General features: G+C 42.5%; 1 protein-coding gene across 2 annotated transcripts; it reads left to right on the top strand.

The window, feature by feature from the left end:
• The first annotated feature begins 454 nt into the window (after positions 1–454).
• setd2 (SET domain containing 2, histone lysine methyltransferase) lies at positions 455–22,313 on the top strand. 2 transcript variants are annotated; one of them, XM_042490223.1, is made up of 22 exons: positions 455–851; positions 2,290–2,412; positions 5,637–5,658; positions 5,742–9,796; positions 9,922–10,053; positions 10,498–10,626; positions 10,789–10,912; positions 11,016–11,093; positions 11,178–11,275; positions 11,464–11,596; positions 12,040–12,174; positions 12,266–12,394; positions 12,525–13,634; positions 13,743–13,791; positions 13,872–14,238; positions 14,904–15,645; positions 15,993–16,118; positions 17,135–17,271; positions 17,344–17,455; positions 19,589–19,663; positions 19,810–19,911; positions 20,536–22,313. In XM_042490223.1, exons 2-22 carry the CDS (start codon positions 2,384–2,386, stop codon positions 20,695–20,697), a joined length of 8,046 nt encoding a protein of 2,681 aa, XP_042346157.1. In that variant the 5' UTR covers positions 455–851; positions 2,290–2,383; the 3' UTR covers positions 20,698–22,313. The 2 variants fall into 2 exon arrangements, with proteins under 2 accessions (XP_042346157.1, XP_042346156.1); XM_042490222.1 differs by lacking the exon at positions 2,290–2,412.

Here is a 22,313-nt window from a genome sequence, read left to right as displayed (position 1 = left end):
AAACAGCATGTCAGCCAATTCCAATATTTCATTTTAAAGCCAATATCAGCAGATACTGATGATGTGATGTTATTGTAGACTACAAACCACTATTAATATTTTGAATTCATAAAATACCTGAAAATATTAAAAAATAAAAATAAAAAAAAGTTAAATATGTGCCGTAATGTACAAAGAAGTTTCGAAATATAACTTAATAAAAACTAAAACTAAAAAACAAAAAAACTGGGGTAGGGATCCCCTGGACACCCCAACTAAAGTCCGGGCTAAGCCCCAATGTCCTCATATCCTAGAAAGGCCCCTGGTTTGGAGATTGTTTTAAAAACTTTCTCTGAGTGTATTTTATTTGGTGGGACGCGGGTTGTTGATGTCTCGGACCCGCAGTGCGCTCCAGGGTTCGCGCCAGCTATGTTCCCACATCATGTGATGTTGTTGAACACAGCAGCCACAGCCACAGAGACACTGTGAGGACCAGTGTGTGGAATAAAAAGGTATCCCACAGATATGCTCAAACTCTTTCAAGCAGATCGGATGGTCGGTATTGGTGTTATTTACAGGTTGACCAAATTGGGACACTTTCTGGGGCTTGGTTTTGGTGATCGTGTGTTCTTCTTGATCTCTCCTCTAAACTCTTGGCTAACTAAAGTGAGCTCATGCTAGCTCGATAGTACCAGCACTCAGCCGGGCTGGAGCTGGGGCGCAGCAGCAGCGGAGCCTCTGGCCGACGATCATTTCCGACAGCTCCGTATGGATTTGACGTCGGCATACATTGTTGCTTGATGTTTTACAAAGGCTCGATTGCCGGTGATTTCGAGGATGGAGGAACCTTGTGACCTTAAGCACTTCGTAAAGTGAGTACCTCTTCAATCGCTGATTTTTACTTGGCGTTGTGTTAATTGTGTTTTAGCCTTCTTAGTACACTCTAGTCAGACAAAACATCACTAGCGTTAGCTAGCATGCTTAAAGCCGGGTGCAGAGATCCATTATACTCTACGTATTACATCCTCCGTGCTTTTCGTTCAATTAGAAAAGTAACGATCCCCCTTAGATAATAAATAATTAGATTGATTTCACACATTTTGGCAAAGATCGATAAGTGAAACACAAGTTAACAACAGTTAGCCTAGTGGCTGCCACTACGGGGAGACTTAGCTAACCTAGCTAGCGTTAGCTCCAGATGCTAGTGGAGTTTCTCGGCTAACGTTAGCCGTCCTCGTTTACAGAAACAAATGTTTGTTTACCTCTTCTGCGCAAGCGAAAATCCCATCAAACGTCACACTGATTATATTCCCAACTTTATATATTTTGCCAGTCAACATTAACAATACGGATTATACAGATCATAACATGGGCTAACGCTATCTTTAAAGATGGCACACGAAAGCTCTCTTGTTAGTGTTAGCTTATCCGAGTTAGCTTAGCTGGGTCTAATATTTTGTATAAACCAGCTTCACAGTCGAACAGCTAAGTTCATGTCATCGTTTCTGTCTGTCTAGTACTTATGTAAGTGATGCAGTGTGATTAGTAAGCACATCTTGATGAAATATTACATTAAATTGAAAGGTTTACTACACATCCTCACTCGTTTTCATACTGGGGAGAACCATCTTTTTAAAGGCCATGTTTTGGCTGCATCCAGTTCTCCCGCACAGGCCACACTTTAGTTAGTGTCCTATTTTGCTTCAAACCAGTCACCGTTTGTTTTCATGAGAGTGTATTTGTTTTCTTTCTCATAAATCCTCAATTTTAAGTCCGTGTTTGTTTCCTGTAGGCCATTTGCTTGAGCTTTACATGTCTAATAATGAGATGCATGCTCTGTGCCCCCCCTGCATCCATGTTTTTCATCTATCTTTTACCACACGAGTCCTATTTTTAAATCAAAGGTAAATTCAACCTTTTGTTGTTGCTGTGATGCAACTAACGCACAGCAATCGAGATAGCTGAGAAAAGGGGAAATCTTTGTCCAATAGCAGATATAAATACAAAACGTGCAGCCGATATATCTTTGCCACATTGCAGCGATAGATAACAAGGATCTCAGGGGGGAGCGTACAGATGTCGTGAATACTCAACGGTTGAAAGCATGTGGCACCACCTACTCTTTGACATGGTGTACATATAGACAATGTGTTTTGCAGAAGCCATAGACACTACATATACTATTGCAACCAAAACGCTTATTTTTTCAGTGTTTGACTTTGTCAGGTTTATAAAGCGCCTAACATAGTTTTAAGATGTTGTGGACAAACCAGATTCAGTTCATTGCAACTCTATCTTTCTTTTTGTCAGGTGTGGCGTCACTTTGGAGGGCTCATTTCTCTGATTTTGGATTATTCTTGGCCAGCAGCCTCTTCAGGCCTACTAATCCTAGACGAGTTTCTCAATGGACACTCTGCTCAAGTCAGAGATCAGGTATTAGAGAGCACAAAATGCAACTCAAAGTGTATGTCTTGTATAGCTTAGGTTCATGTAAAATTGGAAGTAATTTAAGCATGGTCTCCAAGTTTTGTTGGGATGCAATATGTGCATATATTTCTGGCACATAGTTATATGACAATTAAAACTACAAAATTATCCTCTGCAAAATGTTTTGGACTCTTTTTTTTAAATTTAGACATCTGATAACACGTTGTCTACACATGCTTTTATCCATTTATGTTGTTATTACTGACTTGCCAGTGAACAGATAGGTTGTTTGTTATAAATACAGTTCATTAGTGTCAGTGACAGTAGTATGCAATGGCAGAAACACCCCTGAATAAGAAGTGAAGATGTGATGTTTAGTTCTCTTGCATGGACAGTGTTACAGCAGTAGGAAAGAAGACAGTCTTAATGACATAATGTCAGGTACTGTGCTCAGGTATCATGTTAGCATATGAATGTGGGGAGATGATTGCTATTAGACAGTATGCTCAGTCTTGCAGACAGTTAATTTTTATTAGCTTGAAGCATGAAACCGTTCTGCATCACAGTTGGAATGACATTCATGTATCAGGTATAAAATATTTCTGCAACATCAAGCTAAAAAATAAAATTCTTGGTCTAGTAGGCCTAGTCGATTAATCATTTGACTATAAGCTGCTTGGTATTTTTCTTTATAACCGAATGCCACCACAGAAGTGTCTCATTTTGAAGGTCACAGAGAGAAAAAAGTATATCTCTGAGGATTAAATGACCCAATTGTTGCCCAGCACCCATATTGAGCCTACCCTAAGGAAAACACACAGTTTTATAGGACAAAAGGAGAAAGGAAAACCCAGTTTTCACCAGATTACATGTTATATAATACTTATATCTCTGTTTCTTTGTTTGTGTGATTTTTTTTTTTGCCTCTGCCATTTTTTAAAGGGCAGCAATAGTTGCTACTCAGCACTGTAGACAGTCAGGCTATATCCTGTGGGTTGGGGATTCTTTTCAACCTTTTCAAGGGTCCATACAAGGTATTCGTACTCTACATTGTGTTAATTGTTTGCTTATGTTTTTGTTTGAGGGTCTAAATAATGTCTGCTTACTTAGGTTTAGGGTTAGGAATTAATATGGCTAAAATAAATTGAACACTACTCATCACAGAATCACAAAGATGGTTAAACTTATGTTCATCCCATCAGTCCCATTAGCATGGATTTTCCAGTGCTCTATTTAAAGAGTGATTAAACTATTTTATGTCAATAAACCCCATGGACCAAACCATAGAAAGATTCAATACATATTGTCCTCCCTGTGAAAGAAAAATAACTTTTTTTTCTTTGTCTTATTGCTGTTCAGCTCTCCAAATTTATAGCCACCATAGTGGATTTGTTTGGTTTTTCAGTTGTGTTGTGTCATGTGAAACATAAAAGATGCTTCATTATTGTTCCAATACATTTAGCCTTACCTTTACTATATTCCTGTGTGACAAGAATGGATTTCTAAATTAACTATGAGATCAAAGGTTTAGATCTTTAACGCATGTCTTGCAAGCTTAGGCTGTTACTGTGGAGGCCATCTCATTGGACACAAATTCATATTTTGTAGTAAACAACAGTTAGAGCTGTGATGGTATAGATTTTTTTGTACCTCAGTGAGAGGAAAATTTAACATGATTGGGATGTTTATAACAACATCAGTAATATCTGTTGTCTTATGTTGGACATACACTTCCCGATCACCCTCATCAGAATAGGACCAGTCTGCATTAGTCTTTGCCCATCTGTGGCATGGCAGCTCACAGTGTTAATAGGCTATTACTTGTGATGTTTAACCAGTCAGATAGTGCTGTCGGTGTGACATTGAGTGAGGTTACAGAGTGGTGTCTGCAGATTTCTTAAATTAATTTATTATATCTGCTCAAAAAAATAAAAAAGGCAGTGATGATGATGATGATGACCTCATCACTGTGGTGTTAGGGTAATGTGGTTATCATCACATCCTAAACAAAAGGTCTGTTGTTGCCTTTCTGTGCATGTTAGCTCATTGCTGGAAACTGTAGCCTCACATGGTCCTGGGGTTGAATAACAATCCTGTTCATCTTGTGTATGCACACAGGTTTTCTATGGGTGCATCTGCATCAGTTTTCAAAGTGGTTAAGACAGATTACATACAGAGGGGATATTTCTCTATAGGGATCAATTTGAGTTTGAGATAGATATAACAGTCTTTTTCTGGTATCCAAAGTGGCCTCTGATAAATAGCTTGATTTTAAAATGAGCTCTGTTATCATTCTGTCTGCCAGAACAATGCAGTTTAGCACTTGGCCTTAAGGTCTGGTGGATGAAATATTCAAGACCATCAACTTCATGCAGTATTTATGTAATGTTGAGCAAGAAAAACCCTAATATTGATGCATTTTCATGGTGAATATGGATTTTTTTAACCACCATCATATACTCTGTGATATTATTCTGTTTAAATGAATCAGTAGTGTTTTATTTTATTTTATTTAAGCTAAGGCCTCCTGCTTTCACCGATCCAGTTATTTGTCCTCTGTAAAAATTATTATTATTATTATTTAAGTTTTGGATAATCCATTATATGTTCAATCAATAGGCTAGTGAACCTGACAGCCACAGAAGTACTTCCTGTCCTTTATCTGCCATTCAGATCCATTATGTCATGTTTCTGTCTTTATCACTGTACCGAGTTGAGCATGTTGCCAAAATTATGTACTAGGATATGATTACCTTGAGTTGACTTTGATCGTTGGAGTTTTGTTGCATGTCAGTCATTCCCCCTATTTCCTGTCACTCTCCATAATCTGTAAATGACAAAAATTGTTTCGATCCAATTCAAAAATGGATTTTATATGTAGGATTTTTTAAAATAAATTTTGAGACAAATCAAGTATGTTTATTAATCATGTAATAGGCTTGCATTGCAAGATTTGAAAAAGCAAAGTTACATGAGCAGTTGGTGGAACGAGTGCACCTAACACTGTTGTAAATTGGGCAGCAGATGTTGTCATTAACAGTTAGGAACACAGACCAATTGTTTAGGGACATGTTTTCAATCCACAGAGAATTGAGAGTTTTAGATTCCCAATCCCTCCTTTTCGTTTTAAAGTTGTATGAAGTAACAAAATAGATAAAATGAACAGTGTAAATTAATTTCTGTCTTTCCTCTCTTTTTTGTATTCCCATGATGCTCCTATGAAACCACAGACAGGAGGGAAGTGATGCCTCGGTAAGTCTTAACTACTCAAAGTTAATGACCACTGTGTCTAATTTCACAATTTTCAAAAACTGAAGTTTTCTCTTTTATTGTAGGTGAAGGTGGAGGGCCTGTCCAAGGCAGCTCTAATCAAAAGCCTGTCTCCCAGAGTCATGCTATCCAACCGTCTCTTGCCAAAAGGGACAAAGATGAAGGTCAATCTAGAGGATCAGGGTCGACAGAAAGTGTCCTTCAGCTTCTCACAGACCAAGAAGCCACTGCAGAGCCTGTTCTTCATCCCCACCAGTCCTGACAAGCCTGTCACTGAGCCTAACGCTGCCTTGTCACAGGCAGCCTCAGACAAAGGAGGGCAGAGTACCGACACCAAAACTGAGCAAAACCAGATGCCCATGGTGCCAACATCAATAACAGAGACACCTACTCAAACACTAGTCTCGTCTTCCACTAAACTGAAAACGGGCATGGCAAAGATGCATTTCAAGAAGCAAATTCTCAGTGTCTCTGTGACCGAAGAGAAACCAACATCTGTTGTGCCAGAGGAGCCACACACCCCTGAATCGCAGGTTCTACAGAAATCTACAAGTGAAACTGAATTTCCAACACCCCAGCCTCAGAATGTTGCCAGTGTCGGCCCCTCTGAGAACGCTCACATTGACGCCCCTGAGACAAGGGTGACCCCAAGCCTCAAGAAGCCAGTTGCTTCCTCAGGAAAAGATGGAGAGAGTTCCAGTACTGCTGAGCAGGATAGTAAAGAAGACAAAAGGAAAACCAGGTCCCAAGCTAATAGTGCTCCCACTGGTTCAGAATCAGATGGAGATTCAGGCCAGATGTCTTCCAGTCGCAAATCGGTTGACTCCAAAAGTAAAACAAGCTCTGACAACAGAAGCAAAGAGGTAAAAAAGTCTTCCTCTGGTTCACACGTGGAGGAAAAGGAAAAAAGTTCCTCCAAGCGGTCAGAGAATCATGAGAGGTCTTCAAGTTACTCAAAGTCAGACCGTGACTCCAGACACACATCGTCACGCTCGTCTCGGTCAGACAAGGATCGCAGAAGGTCCAGGTCTAGATCGCGTTCTAGATCACGAGGGTCTCGAACAAGTTCGTCTCACTCCAGATCAGAGAGATCCAGAGGCGACCGAGGATCACGGTCTGAAAGATCATACTACCATGACTCTGATCGGAGATCACACAGGAGCTCTCCACGCAGAGATAGAAGACGTTCTCGCTCTCGCACTGACAGAAATCGGGATAGTTCTGACTCTGAGGATGACCACAGGAAGACAAGGATGAGGACAAGTGACTCCAGTAGACTCTCCACCCATTCAAGCTCACATAAAGAATCAAAATCATCTTCCTACTCCAAATCTGAGAAAGCCTCAAAATCTGCAGATTCTCCTCACTCTTCGGAGTTGGATAAAAGAACACAATTGTCAAAGTCTGAAAGGACTTCAAAGCGACTATCAGACTCTGATTCGCAGTGCAAATGCTCTCCTGATCCAGACTCCAATTACCGGAAATCTAGCACCCATCACAAGTCAGAGACCAACAACAAACCCTCATCTTCCAGTATGCATACCCACTCTCAAACTGAAAAACGACAGAAAAGCAGCTCTAGTGACTCTGAGGCAGATCATAAGGGAAAATCACAGGCCTCTGACAAAAGCTCTGGCTCAGAGGAGAACTATAAAAACTCCTTTAGGAAAACCAATAGACCAGACTCGAAGCAGTTAACCCCTTCTAGGTCTTCTGTGAAAGTCAGCGGACATGAAAGACAATCAGACGACATATTTCACAGCCCTGGCAAAACACCATCAAGTGCAAACACCACAGAATCGAGTTCTCAAAGTGAAAAAGAAAAATGTGATTCCCAACGGGGTGGAAATGAACATAGTAGTCAAGATTTTAAGGAGATGGTCTCATGCACTGATAAGAGTTTGCAAGAATCGCCAACAAAGAGATCAACAGAAACAAAATCAGGTCTTGAAGTTGAGAGTAAAAATGCCTCAACTATAACCTCAAGTGAAAGCTTAAAGCATGTAAATGCAGCCCTGGAAAACTTGACCAATGTGAAGGATAGCCTTTCTTCTAATAATCGACCACATGTGAACTCAGATGCAGCTGTCTTAAATTCATGCAGTAGTATTGATAGTATAATGTGCAACCAGGACAAGAAAGCTGCTGACTGTTCACCAAGGCCAATGTCCTTACTTGATAAAGCAGATGTACCTGTCACCCACGATGTCCAGCAAAACACTAAACCAGAGCTTGTTCAAGTTTTACCAGTCGACAAGTCGTATGGCACAAGCTTGCCTCTCAAATCCGATTCATCTTCCCTTGAATCTGAGGATCAGCTGACTCATGAACAGCAAAATATGGAGACTGTTAAAAAGAACAGCAGTACCACCAGAAAGTCCAGATGGGATATTGTCGGGCAGGACACCTCAGAGAGTGATAACTTACAGAGGACAGTTTGTTCAGAGAGTAAGCCAGCTGTTAAGAAAGTGATCTCTGTCAAAAAAATAGAGTTTTCTAAAGACAATAGCCAACAGGACTCTGACGTTAAAGATGCTGTTCAGCAAGAAGCTAAAACACATTCCATAGTGGTGAAGCAGACTGAGATCTCTACACAGAAAGTCGGCTCAGACAGCACATCCATGACCGACAAATACAAAGACCAAAGTGAGCCTTCGAAAGCAAGCACCAGCGTTGACCTCTGTGACTTAAAACCAAGTGTTACTCAAAAAACAAACACAGACGAGCCTCTGCATGTAAATGATTCGTCACAGGTCGACAAAGCTGCAAAGATGCAGAGTTGGAATGGCGATGATCATGAAGAAAAAACCAAGGGCAGCACTCACAAGAGCAAATTGAGTAAGAAAACATTACTTAATCAAGATGCGTTAGGAGGCCAGAGTGAGGTCAGTGATAGTGACAACTCGGAGTATGACTCCGATTGCGACGAGGCTATAAAACGATTGCATTCTGTGGTGGTGGTGCCAAAGAATTCTACCCTAACAATGGATACGCAGGACACGGGAGCTTCGTCATGCGGTCTAATGAATAGTTCAGTACTGCAGAATGTGAACACTGATGAAGTCCCAAATCAAGTCAGCCCAAAACAAAAGCAGGGGAGTCCATCCACATTAGTGGAGACCAGTGGTCCATGTGCTGGTGTAAATGAGTCATCCCATAGCAGCATGGTGTGTCAGTCCCAGAGTAATATGATTGACAGCACCAGTCACTCGGAGGGCTCCAGCTCCAACAGTGCACAGCTTTACATGGCTGGTCATATCAGTGCTCCTGAAAGTGCCACAGATCCTGCCCACAGCCTCGACAATTCCAGACAGTGTGAGCAAGGCCACAAACAGCATACTGTAAACAGCAGAGGTGAAAAGATATACTCCCATTACCAACATGGTGATTTCTCCAATTCTGACAGTATCAATGACAAGAATGGACTCAGCCTGGGTTGGGATTTTTCGCAACTAGAGCAGCCCAGTAGTACATACCAGCAGCCTGATAGCAGTCACGGTCCTCAGCTACCAAACACTAAACTTACAGAAACCTCTCTCAAAGAACAGGAGCACAGGCCGAATAATGCTACCTGGAACCACCAATCCCCAAACACACAGACTAGCAGACAACCCTACCTCCATGGTCATGGGCACTGGCATCAGGATCTTGCAGGTGAAATCCATCCAGACTCCCTAACTAACGATCAGGATGATTACAATGGGGATAAATTATCTGATCTGAGTAAAACAGCTGCTGAAATTAGTGGACCCAACACACCTGGGTCATCAAGCTTTGTACAAGGTCATGAAATAAGTAGCAACAGCAGGGGGTCGGCTGTGCCTGACCCCCCTAGAGAAGACAATTTTAGACCCCACAGAGGCCGGGGCCCTCCTAAGAAAAGGCGTCCAGAGATTGAGTCTGATTCAGACAACGAGGCAGAAGCTGGACCTGCAGGCAAGAGGGAACGCCAAGGAGAGGCTGATGTTTCGAAGGATACTCCTGTCAAAGCTGAGGTGCAGCGTCCATCACTCAAACTGCGAGACTTTCAGGACGCCAATAGATGGAAGGAGTTTGCAAAGTCTAAGAAGATGCCACCTTACTTTGACTTGATTGAGGAGAACTTGTACCTGACTGAGAGGTAACCTTGTTGTCCAGCCTCATTAACAGAACACATTATTTGGTCAAATAATCACCTCATAATAAAACACTTATGTGTTTTCTGGCTTTAGCTTTGAACATTTTTAATTAATTTTTTTTTTCCAGAAAAAAGAGTAAATCTCATCGAGATATCAAGAGAATGCAATGTGAGTGCCCTGTGCTGCCCAGAGAGGAGCGTTCAAGGGGAGTGTTAGCCTGCGGGGAAGACTGTTTAAACCGGCTGCTGATGATTGAGTGGTAAGTTGATTATTGCAGATAAAGCTATGGCAACATGTAAGAACGCATTTTTTTTTTTTTAAATGAAACATTTTGCAGGCTTACTAGGTTAGGAAAACAAAAAAGATTAATAAAACTGATTTTGAATTCTTGTAATTAAAATTGATTGCACAATTAGTGAAGAATTTTTAGACAAATACAGTTCAAACACTGTTTTATCTTGTATTTAAAACCCTGACAAATTATACTCATTGCCTCAGCAATAGAAAATCTAGTAAAACTGTACCGAATGAGAGCTGGACAAGAGTCAGTAGTCATTCAAATTCAGCATATTAAAGAACAAAGTTAGGCTGTAAAAAATGTGGTACGTTGTTATCAGAATTGTGTAGGAGCCTGCTGACACACATGTCAACTAAAGAATATCTTTTCATTTTTTTGTATCTTGACCTGTAATCTGTTTTTCAGCTCCTCGCGGTGCCTGAATGGAGCCTACTGCTCTAACCGACGCTTTCAGATGAAACAACATGCGGACTTTGAGGTTATCCTCACAGAGGACAAGGGCTGGGGACTACGGGCAGCGAGAGACTTGGCTCCGTAAGTCTCTTCAAAAGCTTTCAATACAACATTTTTAAAAGCATTTAACATTAGCATTGTCAACATTAGTTGTTACTGTGGGGCTGCCTACTCTACTGGATACCTTAGGCTATATAATATGAGTGTCCATGTTGTTGTTGACACCTTTTATTGCTATCTCAGAAACACCTTTGTACTGGAATACTGCGGGGAGGTGTTGGACCACAAGGAGTTTAAAATAAGGGTGAAAGAATATGCTCGCAATAAGAACATCCATTACTACTTCATGTCTTTAAAGAATAATGAGGTAAGAGATGACAATTAATGTTAATATTTAAACCACAATCTGGTTTAATGACTTATATGCGGTGGCTGGCAGAAAGAGCTGACTGTGCATTTTGTCTCCTCAGATCATTGATGCAACACTGAAGGGTAATTGCTCTCGGTTTATGAACCATAGCTGCGAGCCCAACTGTGAGACCCAAAAGGTACAGTAGCAAGATAAATAATACTCTCTCAGGTTAACTTACCGAAGGCTGACTTAACTGATGATGATTTGCATCTCGATTCAGTGGACTGTCAATGGCCAGCTCAGAGTTGGGTTCTTCACCACCAAGGCGGTCACTGCAGGAGCAGAACTGACATTTGATTACCAGTTCCAGAGATACGGGTACTGTTTCTCTGCACTTATTTTTTCCTCCAAATTTGTATTTTGTATATGTTTGTGTTCAAGTCTGGGGAAAAAAAGTGTAATGTGCGACATGCTTACATAGTTAAAAAGTTAAATAACTACTCTGTACTAACATATCTGACTGTTTAGCCATGGTGATTTTTGTGTTACCTTTTTTTTTCCTACAGCAAAGAAGCACAGAAATGCTTCTGTGGGGCACCCAGCTGCAGAGGCTTCCTGGGTGGAGAGAACAGAGTTAGTGTTCGGGCAGCTGGTGGGAAGATGAAGAAAGACCGCAGTCGAAAGAGTGCTCTCACCACGGTCAGTTCTTTCAGCCATATTTCAAAGTGTGTCTTGTCATTACATTTGGCTGCTAGTAATGGTAATGTGGTCTCACTTCCACACGAGAATCAAAACCACAATACCTTCACAAATCTGTTTGGCATGCCCTAATTTTTAGAATTTCCTTTTTGAAACCCCTCCAGGATGTTGCAATGTGACAGTCACAACAATCAACACAATCAAAGACAGAATTACAACTGTTTTAGTAATTTTGATTTGCCTCCAGCAATTTCATTGCCAAGAACATCCATAAACATAGCAAGAAAAGAAAAGCTGACGTGGAATCAGGCTTTTCAGGCTGCAAAAAAAAAAATTCAAAATCTGCTTGCAAAATCCTGGAGGGACTGTGTGTTGTGTGGATGCAGGCTAAAATGGCCAAATATTGTTAATTTTGAGGAAAACATCACTTTGTTCTCCCTCAGGTTGATGAGGAGCTGGAGGCATTACTGGAGAACGGAGAAGGCCTTTACGATGAAAAACAGGTCGTGTCTCTCTGCAGACTAATGGTCCGAGTGGAAACCATGGAGCAGAAACTCATCTGTCTTAAGCTCATACAAGTATGACCTGAGTGGCTGATGCCTTTTTTCCAGTATTGATTATTGTTATTATCATCTGCTGTGTGTTTTATGATATGTTTGTGTTGCACAGGATACTCAGAATCCATCATGCCTGAAGCAGTTCCTGGATCATCATGGATTGTCTTTGCTGTGGATCTTTATGGTGGAGCTTTCTGAAGCTAAAGGCAACAGTGCCAATAACATCAAGCTGCAGTTACAGGTGACGTGTCATCGACTGTGCAGTAAAACATTTGTAACAGGAAATTTTGAAATCCTCAGAGCCTGTACATGTATGCATATACACAGCTCTTAGCTGTTTGATTGCTACTAAACTATGATTCTGTTGACAGATTATGAAGACCTTGGCTGTGTTGCCCATCTCTACTAAGAACATGTTGGAGGAGAGCAGAGTCCTGACCTTCATCCAGCGATGGGCCCAGACAAAAACTCTCCCTCACCCTGCTGAGATGGACGGCTACTCCAGCGAGAACACCTCCCGTGCTCAAACACCCCTTAACACCCCTGATGGTTCCTCCAACAAACTGGGACCAGAAATGGATGGAGACACCTCCAAACCTGCTGTGTACCGCCGCCTTAAAATCATCAGTGAAAACAGTCTGGACAGCGCCCTCTCTGATGCCAGCAAAGCTTCTGACGGGAAGGAAGAAGAGGAGGAGGAGGATGATGAGGAAGAAGATGAATCATCGAACGCAGGACTTCCTGAGGGCAAACAGTTGAAGGCAGAGCCCGTGTGCGACGCTGCAGATCCAACTAAAGGAACGACGGAAGAGTCTGTGAAAGAGGAGGGGCATGTTAAAGAGAAGGAAGAAACGAGTCCAAGCAGTCAACCCCAACCCCCACCTGAGGAGGTAAAAGAAAAAATGGAGTTGGATTTGGAGACAGATGTTGAGATGAAAGAGGACACGAGTGAAGGTCGTGCCGATGAACTTGAGGGTCCAAAAGAGCCTAATGAAGAGCAGGAGAGTGTGGAGGAGCAGACCAGTGAGGCAGTGACAGAGAAGGCTGAACTGGAAGGAGACCAGCCCGCTGTCAAAGTTCTCGAGCCAGAGAGTCAGTCCATCCAAACTGATGTTGCTGATGTTGCTGATGTTGCTGATGTTGCTGATGTTGCTGATGTTGCTGATGTTGCTGAGCCGCCATCAGAGAATATGGAAGCCCAGGCAGAGACACAGAAGGCAGAGAAACCTCCTCTTGGCAGTGAGGTACAATCTGGTGAATCTGCCACAGACGCCGTCCCAAGCTCTGACACCACTGAGGCCAGTATGCCCTCTGAGGTCATAGCGACTCCCGCGGACCCCTCAGTGATTGGTACTCCGTCTCAGGATGAAGAGGAAGGCGTCTCAGATGTGGAGAGTGAGAGGAGTCAGGAACCCCAACTTACTGCTTTGGACATCAGTGGCATGGCTGCCAGGCTTCTGGACAGCTGGAAGGATCTGAAGGTGAGCTCAAAAGAGAACATTTTAAAGGCAGACGATGTGAATCATGCACAGAAATCTAATCTGTTTGCGTGCTGTTGTTTGAAGTCAAGGTTGTGTTTGTCCTTTCAGGAGGTGTACAGAATACCAAAGAAGAGTCAGGTGGAAAAAGAAGCAAATGGTGAGTTTAATCAGAAGCAGATGTTTGGCTGAGATTTTTTTTTTTTGTATAAGTTTGGCTAACTGGATCGTTTCTCACAGATCGCAGCCGAGATCGAGACACAGCTTTGACGCCGCGCACCGCCTCTGGTAGCCGAGAGCGTGAACGGGAGCGAGACAAGGAGAGGGAACGAGAAAGAGACCGAGACTATGACAGAGACAGGGATCGAGACTGGGAAAGGGACAGGGACAGGGACAGAGACAGAGACAGAGATCGTGACCGGGACCGGGACAGGGACCGGGACAGGGACCGGGATCGGGATCGGGATCGGGACCGGGACCGAGACCGGGACCGGGACCGAGATAGAGTCTCTGACAAAACCCCACAACGCAGCACAGAGAGACGAAGGAGACGCTCCAGTTCTCCACCCTCGTCATACGAGAGGAGCAGCCGCCGCACTGAGGAACGGTAAGAATTTTCGTGATTAAAGGAACATTGTGAACAGTGTCATTTAACTAGAGCTTTGATTCTCTTTCTGAAACTGATTGCCCCGGACCAGGCCGTAATTTCTTAACATTCGTCTGAGCTTGAATCAGGCAGGTTAGCGCTAATTTCCTTACTTCTTTATGAATAAAAAAGTTTCATTTTCACTGTGTTCGGGGTTCTGCTGCTCTGTCTGCTCAGAGTGCCCTGAGTACGCTCTGCCGCTCCAAGGTTGTGTTGCTCTGAATAACCGAACGATGTTTCAACAGTGCTCTGAATTTATGAACGGTCCAGTTTGTGCTGGAGTGCGATCTGCCGCTTGGATTAACGGTTTACGAATGCACCCTGTGTTACAAATGTCTGATACTGCACTGAAATGACTTGAATTGACTTTAGCTTGTAAATATTTTTTTACAGTGGAAATTCTGTTTTTTTTTTTTTTTTTATAAACAGGCTTGGGCCCAAAACTGCTGGTGTAGTTTGGGCTTGAGTCAGACTTGGACAGAAACTATGTGGGTTCATGTAGGGTCAGGCTGGATTTTTTGGGGTGTCAATCGTAGCTTTACTTCCATAGTTTAGTGTAATCTTTGTACAACTGTTTAAGTGATTCTTTCTCATTCAAGTTTGGTCTTGTTATATGGATTTTTAAGGTTTGACCCATCTAACAGCAACAAGTCAAGGGGAGTTGGGGCCAAGGAGCGCAATAAGCTGTCCACCGAGGAGCGCAGAAAGCTGTTTGAGCAGGAGGTTGCACAACGGGAAGCCCAGAAACAACAACAACAACAACAACAACAACAACTTCAACAGCAGCAACAACTTCAAACTATGGCCTACGACCCTGCTCTGGCCTATGCCTCCAGCCCTGGCTTCATCACCTACCCTCCTGGATATCCCATCCAGACCTTTGTGGATCCTTCCAACCCCAATGCAGGCAAAGTGCTGCTACCTACCCCTACGGTTGAACCCACACTGAACTATGAACAGACACCTCCTCAGCGTCTTATATCAGATCTGGGTCTGTCCTCTCCATCCTCCACATCCCAAGCCACTCCAGTCTCTAATCTCTCTCAGCACATCACCACCCCAGACCTCGCCACTGGCAACCCCCAACAGTATACCCAGCCAACTGTAGCAACCCAGGACGCAGGCGTAGCTGTCCTCTCTGTGCCCGCCCAGGCGGCCCCTCAGGTACAGGGCCAGCAGAGCTACACTACTCTTTGGGATCCCACTACTCAGCAGACAGTGACTGTGCAGACGCAGCCTACACAGCAGTACGCCACAGCCCCAGCACCGGCTCAGACACAGACGGCCATCTACTACCAGGGTCAGCCATGCCAAACCATCTACAGCATCCCCACCGCCTACCCACAGACCAACACTCCCGTCATACAGGTGGGGTGATTTGTGCCTTGATCTCGCTGTACTCAGATGTTCTAATTGATCTTTAGATCATACAGTGTTGAGTTCATTTGCATTTTGAATTCAGTACAGTCGTATTACATTAAACTTGATCAAATCATTAGAAAAGGAGAAACTAAATCAATCAGCCAAAATGAAGTTTTGCCCACTCAATATAGTGTTAAGCTTAAAACAGAAGCTCTCCTTTACAGTACAGCAAAACAAATCAAACATGGTGGGAAAATAAGAGATATGTCATCAGCACACACTCAGCACACAGTTACCGATTTCTGAATGTTTGGAGTGACGCTCTGATCTGTTTGTGTCTTGTGTTTCTGAAGGCCTACACTGAACCCACAGCCAGCTACCTGCACGGCCAACCTGTGTATCCTGGCCATCAGCAGGGAGTGGTGGTGCAGCAGGGAGGCACAGTCACCACCATTGTCACATCCCAAACTGTCCAACAGGTAACACACACAAACTCTGTCTAAAGTATAGGATTCCCACTGCCATGGAAAACCTGGGAAAGTCATGGAATTTGTGAAAGACATGGAATTTTGTTATGTGTAATGTAATTACTTGTTACAATAATCTTCCATGGATAACCTTCCACTTGTGTAATAAAACTGTGAATTTAGCTGTTTGCATAATATGGCTCTAATATGTAACAAAAGGGCGAAATCATTTAACTTACCATCACATCGGTTTCTTAATTTTCCCAGTTTGAATCTGATTTCTGTGAATAAGAGAAAAATAATGTTGTTACAGGGTGATTTAACAAGTAGGATCATGAATCCCAAAGTCTCCTTACCCCACTACTACTTTGTGGTTGTACAGCATTTTTGAGACAGAGCAAAGTTCATGTCAAACATTATGAACAGCCATTGAAATTGCATTATGGGTCCTCGGAAAACTCATGAAATTAAAAAAAGAAAATTGTACATAAAAATGTGTGTGAACCCTGAAAATGGTGTTTCACCGGAAACAGGATGATGTGGAAAGACGTTACACATTAATTGTTAATTCACAACTGTAAACCAAATGGACATTCATTCAGGAAAAATATATTTATGCAGCATGAGGACACATTGTGAAGTCGCTGTTTTTAAGGATGCAGTAGATAATTTGGCAATTTGCACTATGAGGATCTTTGAGATTTAAAAAATAATTTATATTATGTATAATATCTGTATCTGTCTCAGTGCAGCCACAGGGGGGCTCTAATGAGCTACAGTTTGTGGGTCCTGTGTAATGACAAAGTGCCTTTTCAAATGGGACTTAAGTTTGAAGAAAATAAAGGAAAGAGCTCAGTGGTTTCCTATTTTAAAAAGGAATCGAAATGCAATCATATGTGACTTTAAACTAGCGTGTGCAGCTTAAGCGAATCAGGTTCTTTGGTCTTGCAGTACCAGAAGAGGTCATCCAAAGTGAAGCTACATGGATTTACTGTTAATACTTATTTTCCATTGCTTGTCCTCTCCAGGAAATGATTGTACCCAACAATGTGATAGACCTGCCTCCTCCCTCTCCCCCCAAACCCAAAACCATCGTCCTACCTCCAAACTGGAAAGTGGCCCGTGACCCTGAAGGCAAAATCTACTACTACCATATTGTCACAAGGTGGGTGTTTGTACCTCCAGAAACCTCTCTGCATTGTATCTGTGTCTGACGTGACTTCTGTCTGTGCATCAGACAAACACAGTGGGACCCTCCAACCTGGGATGGAAGTAGCGACAACACAAGTGTGGACCATGAATCTGAGATGGACCTGGGAACACCCACCTATGATGAGAATCCTTCCAAGGTGAGCACGGATCATATTTCAGATGTGTTATGAAATGTAAAATGTCTGTAGCAGTTGACCTTTTGGGGTTTTTTTTTCAGATAGTAGCTGTTTAGTGACCAGAAAAATCTATGTTTCCTCATTTGACAATGAAGACGAGTCCTCTTCACTTTTCTGTTTGGTTCCCAGAAAGTTTGCGCTTGGATGCAGAACATAATTATAGTGTTTGTTCCCTGAGGTAATTGAAGATGCTGCACCAGTGATTACTTTCAGCTGTGTCTCAAGGGGTAAAAAAAAAAAAAAAAAGAAAGAAAAAAGCCTCAGCACGACACCACAGTCAGTGAGTGTTATGTCCTCGCGGATGACTCCTCGTCGCAAAATGGCTTCATCAAAATCTACATGGAGACAAAGATTTTAAGAGAGATTCCAGTCACTCCACCCCCTGCTCAGCTGTCTGTCCCTTCGCCTCGAGGACACAAGGGGAGGGGCGGCTCATCTCATCTCTTCTTCCTCTGCCTCGTTTGTTTTCCCTCTTCATTTTTATCCTGACTTTGCGGATAATAGAAGCCATCTGGAAGACCTCGCATTCATTTATTTGTGGTTTCTTGTGTTATAGTTTAACAAAGAAAGTGTCCCTCTTGTCTCTTTTAAAAAGACATAACAGAGTTTGGGAAACAAACATCAAAAACTGAGATTGGAGAGATCCATGTTTTTCATGCAATGTTTCCCGCCAAGAAAAAGCTACGAGGTCATGGACCGTTTCCCAGCATGTGTTTAGACAGTGGTGGTGTCCACGTCCAGCGTTTAAAACTATGGCACATGTTCTGCACTTGTAAAGCGTCCAATTTCACAGTTTCTGGGTGCCTGGCGCTGGCACTGTTTGTGTGAATCCTTGGTTCTTGCTTTTGCTCCTCACCACTTTGTTGTGGGTACAGGCAGTCAGCTGTTGCCTGCTTGCCTTTGTTGTTGAAGGCTGGTGCTGGAGGGGCAGCATCCTGGCAGGATATCCCTGCTTTGTGTCAAGTAGCTGGTGAGCAGGTGCTGTTTGATGCTCCACTGACCTTGATTGCTGCTGTTTGACAGCCAGTTGCCATGTTTGATTGAGCCGATGCACAGGTGGGGCCTCACTCTGGATTTTAGGGAAGAAAATTTCTCTGCTGGGTTATGGTATTAACGTCTTCCACTATAGTGAAGAAAACGTCTCACAAACTGATGACCGAAGCATTAGATGGGAGTTAGTTTGTGAAAATGTTACACTTGAAAAAAAACATGTTTAAAGGGATAGTTTGACTTTTTTAAAAGTGGGATTGTATGAGGTACCTATCCATTGTTTGTGCATTACCAGTAGATGCTGGTTGGCATGCCCACAGTTTGGAGAGGCAGGCAGGAGTACCGCCACAGAATCTAAGCGTTACACTGAGGACGGGGGCAGCAAAATGCATTTCAGCTACAAACAAAAAAAGATCAATATTAGTTCAAATCTACCTTTTGTTTAGAATATTTTCACTGCTTTACCTTCCTGTCAGACAGCCCTTTCCGATCGGAAACTAAAGCCTTTATATTGCTCTCTTCAAAGCCACCAGGCTCCATTAGTGAAAACAATCATTTTACCTCACAGAACACGGGAGTTGCTGGTCTACTGCTGCCTTGATCGGTTAGTTAGTTTGTGTTACTGTGTGACTTTTGTTTTTTAAAGGGTTAGTTCAGATTCACCAAAGTAACACAATCATGCAAACAAACTATCTGATGGAGAAAGCGGTAGACCAGCAGCTCTTTTGTTCTGAGAGGTAAAGTTACTGTTTTTGTCAATGGAAGCTGGTGGCTTTGACGAGAACATAAATGCAGAGCGCAGCTTCAGTTCCCTGTTGGAAAGGGCTGTCTGACACTGAGAGCAGTTAAAAAATCTAAATAAAGCATCCACTTAAACTGTTAGGTTGCTAAATTACTCCTGCCTGCTTCTTCAAACTGTGGGCGCACCAGCCGCCATCTACTGTAGGTAACACACTGACTATGGAAAAGTACATAACCTCATACAATCCCACTTCAAAAAAATCCTAACCATCCCTTTAATGTCAAGCAAACAAAATCTGTTTGGGAACAAGTATTTCAATCATCTCATCTATCTTTGTTTCTATCTTTGTTATGCTGTTACAGTTCTCCACAAAGACAGCTGAGGCAGACACTTCCAGTGAGCTGGCTAAAAAGAGTAAAGAGACATTTCGCAAAGAGGTGAGCCAGAGTCTCTCTAAACAATGTTTGCAGCAATGTTATTTAACTCCAGATGTTTCAAATATTCCAAACCACCCATGCAAGTTTCCATTAGTTTTAACATATTCTTCTCTTCTTAACAAGTCTATTTCGTGTGTGTTACTCAGATGTCCCAGTTCATAGTGCAATGTCTAAATCCTTATCGGAAGCCAGACTGCAAACTTGGACGCATCAGCAACACAGAAGACTTCAAACACCTGGCTAGAAAGGTAAGATTAAACATGAAGATCTTTACACATGCAGTTCCATTAATGCAGAGAAGCTGTAAACCTTTGCGTCTACGTGGTCAGACACAATTAAAGCATTGGTCAGCTTTAATCTTAAAAGGCAAAGTTTCCCTCAAACCATAACGAAATAGTTGAGCTCCCACGATTTCTTTTTCCAGCCACATGTTTTTGTATTGTGTCTCTGGAGGAGACTAAAAACACATTGTATATGTAAACTATTATCTCCCTCTCTTTTGTTTTACTCATTCCTTTCTAAAAGCTCTTTTCAGCCAGCGTTTCTTCAAAGGGCAGCATTCTTTTTTTTCTCCACGGTTCCTGGTAGGTCCAGGGATTGTGTATGTAGGGAGTGGTTTGCACTGAGTGCCACTCTGACATACCAGGAGTCTGAGGACATGGGCACAATAAACAGAAAGACGAGTTGGGCTTCACTCATTTCGAGATTGCGTTTTTATTGTCTTAAATTATAAAGGGCAAAGTCACTAAAAGACAATTAACCATCCAACCACTCTACCACAACTTACATATACGTTGTAATTTTATAATTTACTGTCATCTGGTGACAAGAAACATGTCTAACTCTTTCCCCATCTCTGCACATTCCTCCAGCTAACTCACGGAGTTATGAATAAGGAGTTGAAAGCTTGCAACAATCCTGAGGACCTTGAGTGTAACGAGAATGTGAAGCACAAGACCAAGGAGTACATCAAGAAGTACATGCAGAGATTCGGCCCCGTGTACAGGCCCAAGGAGGACACAGAGGTGTACTAGGTGTTACACTCGCTCTGCTCTGACACCGGAGAAGCACACATTTGCCTTTCCATTCACTCCTTCATGTATGTTACTGGCCAGCCTGAGCTGTGAAGTAGTTTCTTATTTATGACTAAGAATTGCACTGCTGCCCGAAAAGCTCCAGGCCCCATGGATCACACGGAGGGGCCCTGTTCTAGAGACTGACGGAGACTTGAGTGTCGCCAAAAAAACTCATGGTGCAGTGTTCTCAAAGGACGACACTGCGGGGTGCTACAGAGACTAACGTTTTCACTGACTGTTTGATTTTAAGCATTTTTTGTTTTTCTTCCATTCGTGGCTCTTAAATGTTCCCAAGATGATCACCTCAATTCCACTTTTTAAACTCTTCTAGCCCTGAATGAGGATTACTCCATGTAATCCGCTTTGGTATCATATTTATCAGAGTTAGTTTGTTACTTTCCACTGTTCAAAATGGATCAATGAACGAACAGTCCAGTCGTTTTCCCCCCTCCCACTTCCTTTTTTTCGTGTGCACCCTCCGCCCCCCCCCCCGCCACTGACTCTGTATCTGGTGCTGCTTTTAACTGGGCTGTGGAGGTCCAAGCTTCCACTCCTCAAACCCTGCCTTCTTAACCACAAGACTTTGGAGCCTCTGTTGTTTTATGAATGCATGATGTAGGCTGAGGTCAGTTTGGTATCCTTATGGAAATTCCTACGTTTTCCCCGTCTTCTGCTTCAAGTAATATGTCCTCACCGAATGAGCTCTCGCTCACAGTACACTTAGGGATCAGCTAATAACAGCAGGTTGGCAAGGTGATCAATATGTCTTTTACGAATTTATGTATAATAACGGGAGCAGGGTTTGAATGCTGTGTTTGATGTGCCGTTTAGCTGTGTATCAAATTTTCCCCATTTCCTGTCCAGCCCCTCTCCCAGCTTGTTCTGCGTCTTGTTTCCTCTTCACATAAGAGTAAGGTTGAAAATGGAAGTTGTAGCATTGCAGTTTTAACAGTTTCTAAACATCAAGTGTGTTCTGGTTCTTTTTTTTTTTTTTTGAGTCACCGTTAGTCCTAGTTAGACGACACTTAGGCCGACCTTGCTTCACAAAGTCATTAATTCCGAAGATTTTTACAGTTTCAGAGTAGTTTCATCAGCATAAGGTCACTGATTTGTTGCAGCTTATTAAATTGCATTGAAGTTCCAACGTATGTATATTGCTTTATATGTGAATATAATGAATAATAGTTTTGGGAATGTTTAAATAAGTAGACACTTTGTAAAAGGACTATCATTTCATGATTGAAAGTGTAAATAATGTGTAAAGTTACCAAAGCTGCACGCAGGAGAGCGAGGGGTCAGGGAGCACAACGAGCCCACCCATCCTCACCAGCGCAGCCCTCGTGATGCAGTTCCCGCATCACTCTGTCGAAACTACGGAAACCCGCTGACTCACAGCCCTCTATTTTATTTCAGTGGTGGGGGAGATTTTCATGTTTCTTTTTTTTGTTTGTTTATTATTATTTTTCTATGTACAAAGTAAGTTTCACCCTACTCTACTGTAAGTATTGTGTAAGCACATTGTCATACGGAGTGTACAAACATTTTAAAAGATAATAAACTTTTTTGTAAAATTA

This window comes from Plectropomus leopardus, chromosome 7, assembly GCF_008729295.1.
Source record: "Plectropomus leopardus isolate mb chromosome 7, YSFRI_Pleo_2.0, whole genome shotgun sequence".
NCBI classification, from domain to species: Eukaryota; Metazoa; Chordata; class Actinopteri; order Perciformes; family Serranidae; genus Plectropomus; species Plectropomus leopardus.
This window is presented reverse-complemented; position numbering and strand designations above follow the sequence as displayed.

Coding starts and splice junctions, on each gene's coding strand:
- setd2 (XM_042490222.1), top strand. CDS start 817: ATGGAGGAACCTTGTGACCTTAAGCACTTCGTAAA. Junction 10,913..11,015: donor TGTCTTTAAAGAATAATGAG/GTAAGAGATGAC, acceptor TTGTCTCCTCAG/ATCATTGATGCAACACTGAA. Junction 11,276..11,463: donor TACCAGTTCCAGAGATACGG/GTACTGTTTCTC, acceptor TTTTTCCTACAG/CAAAGAAGCACAGAAATGCT.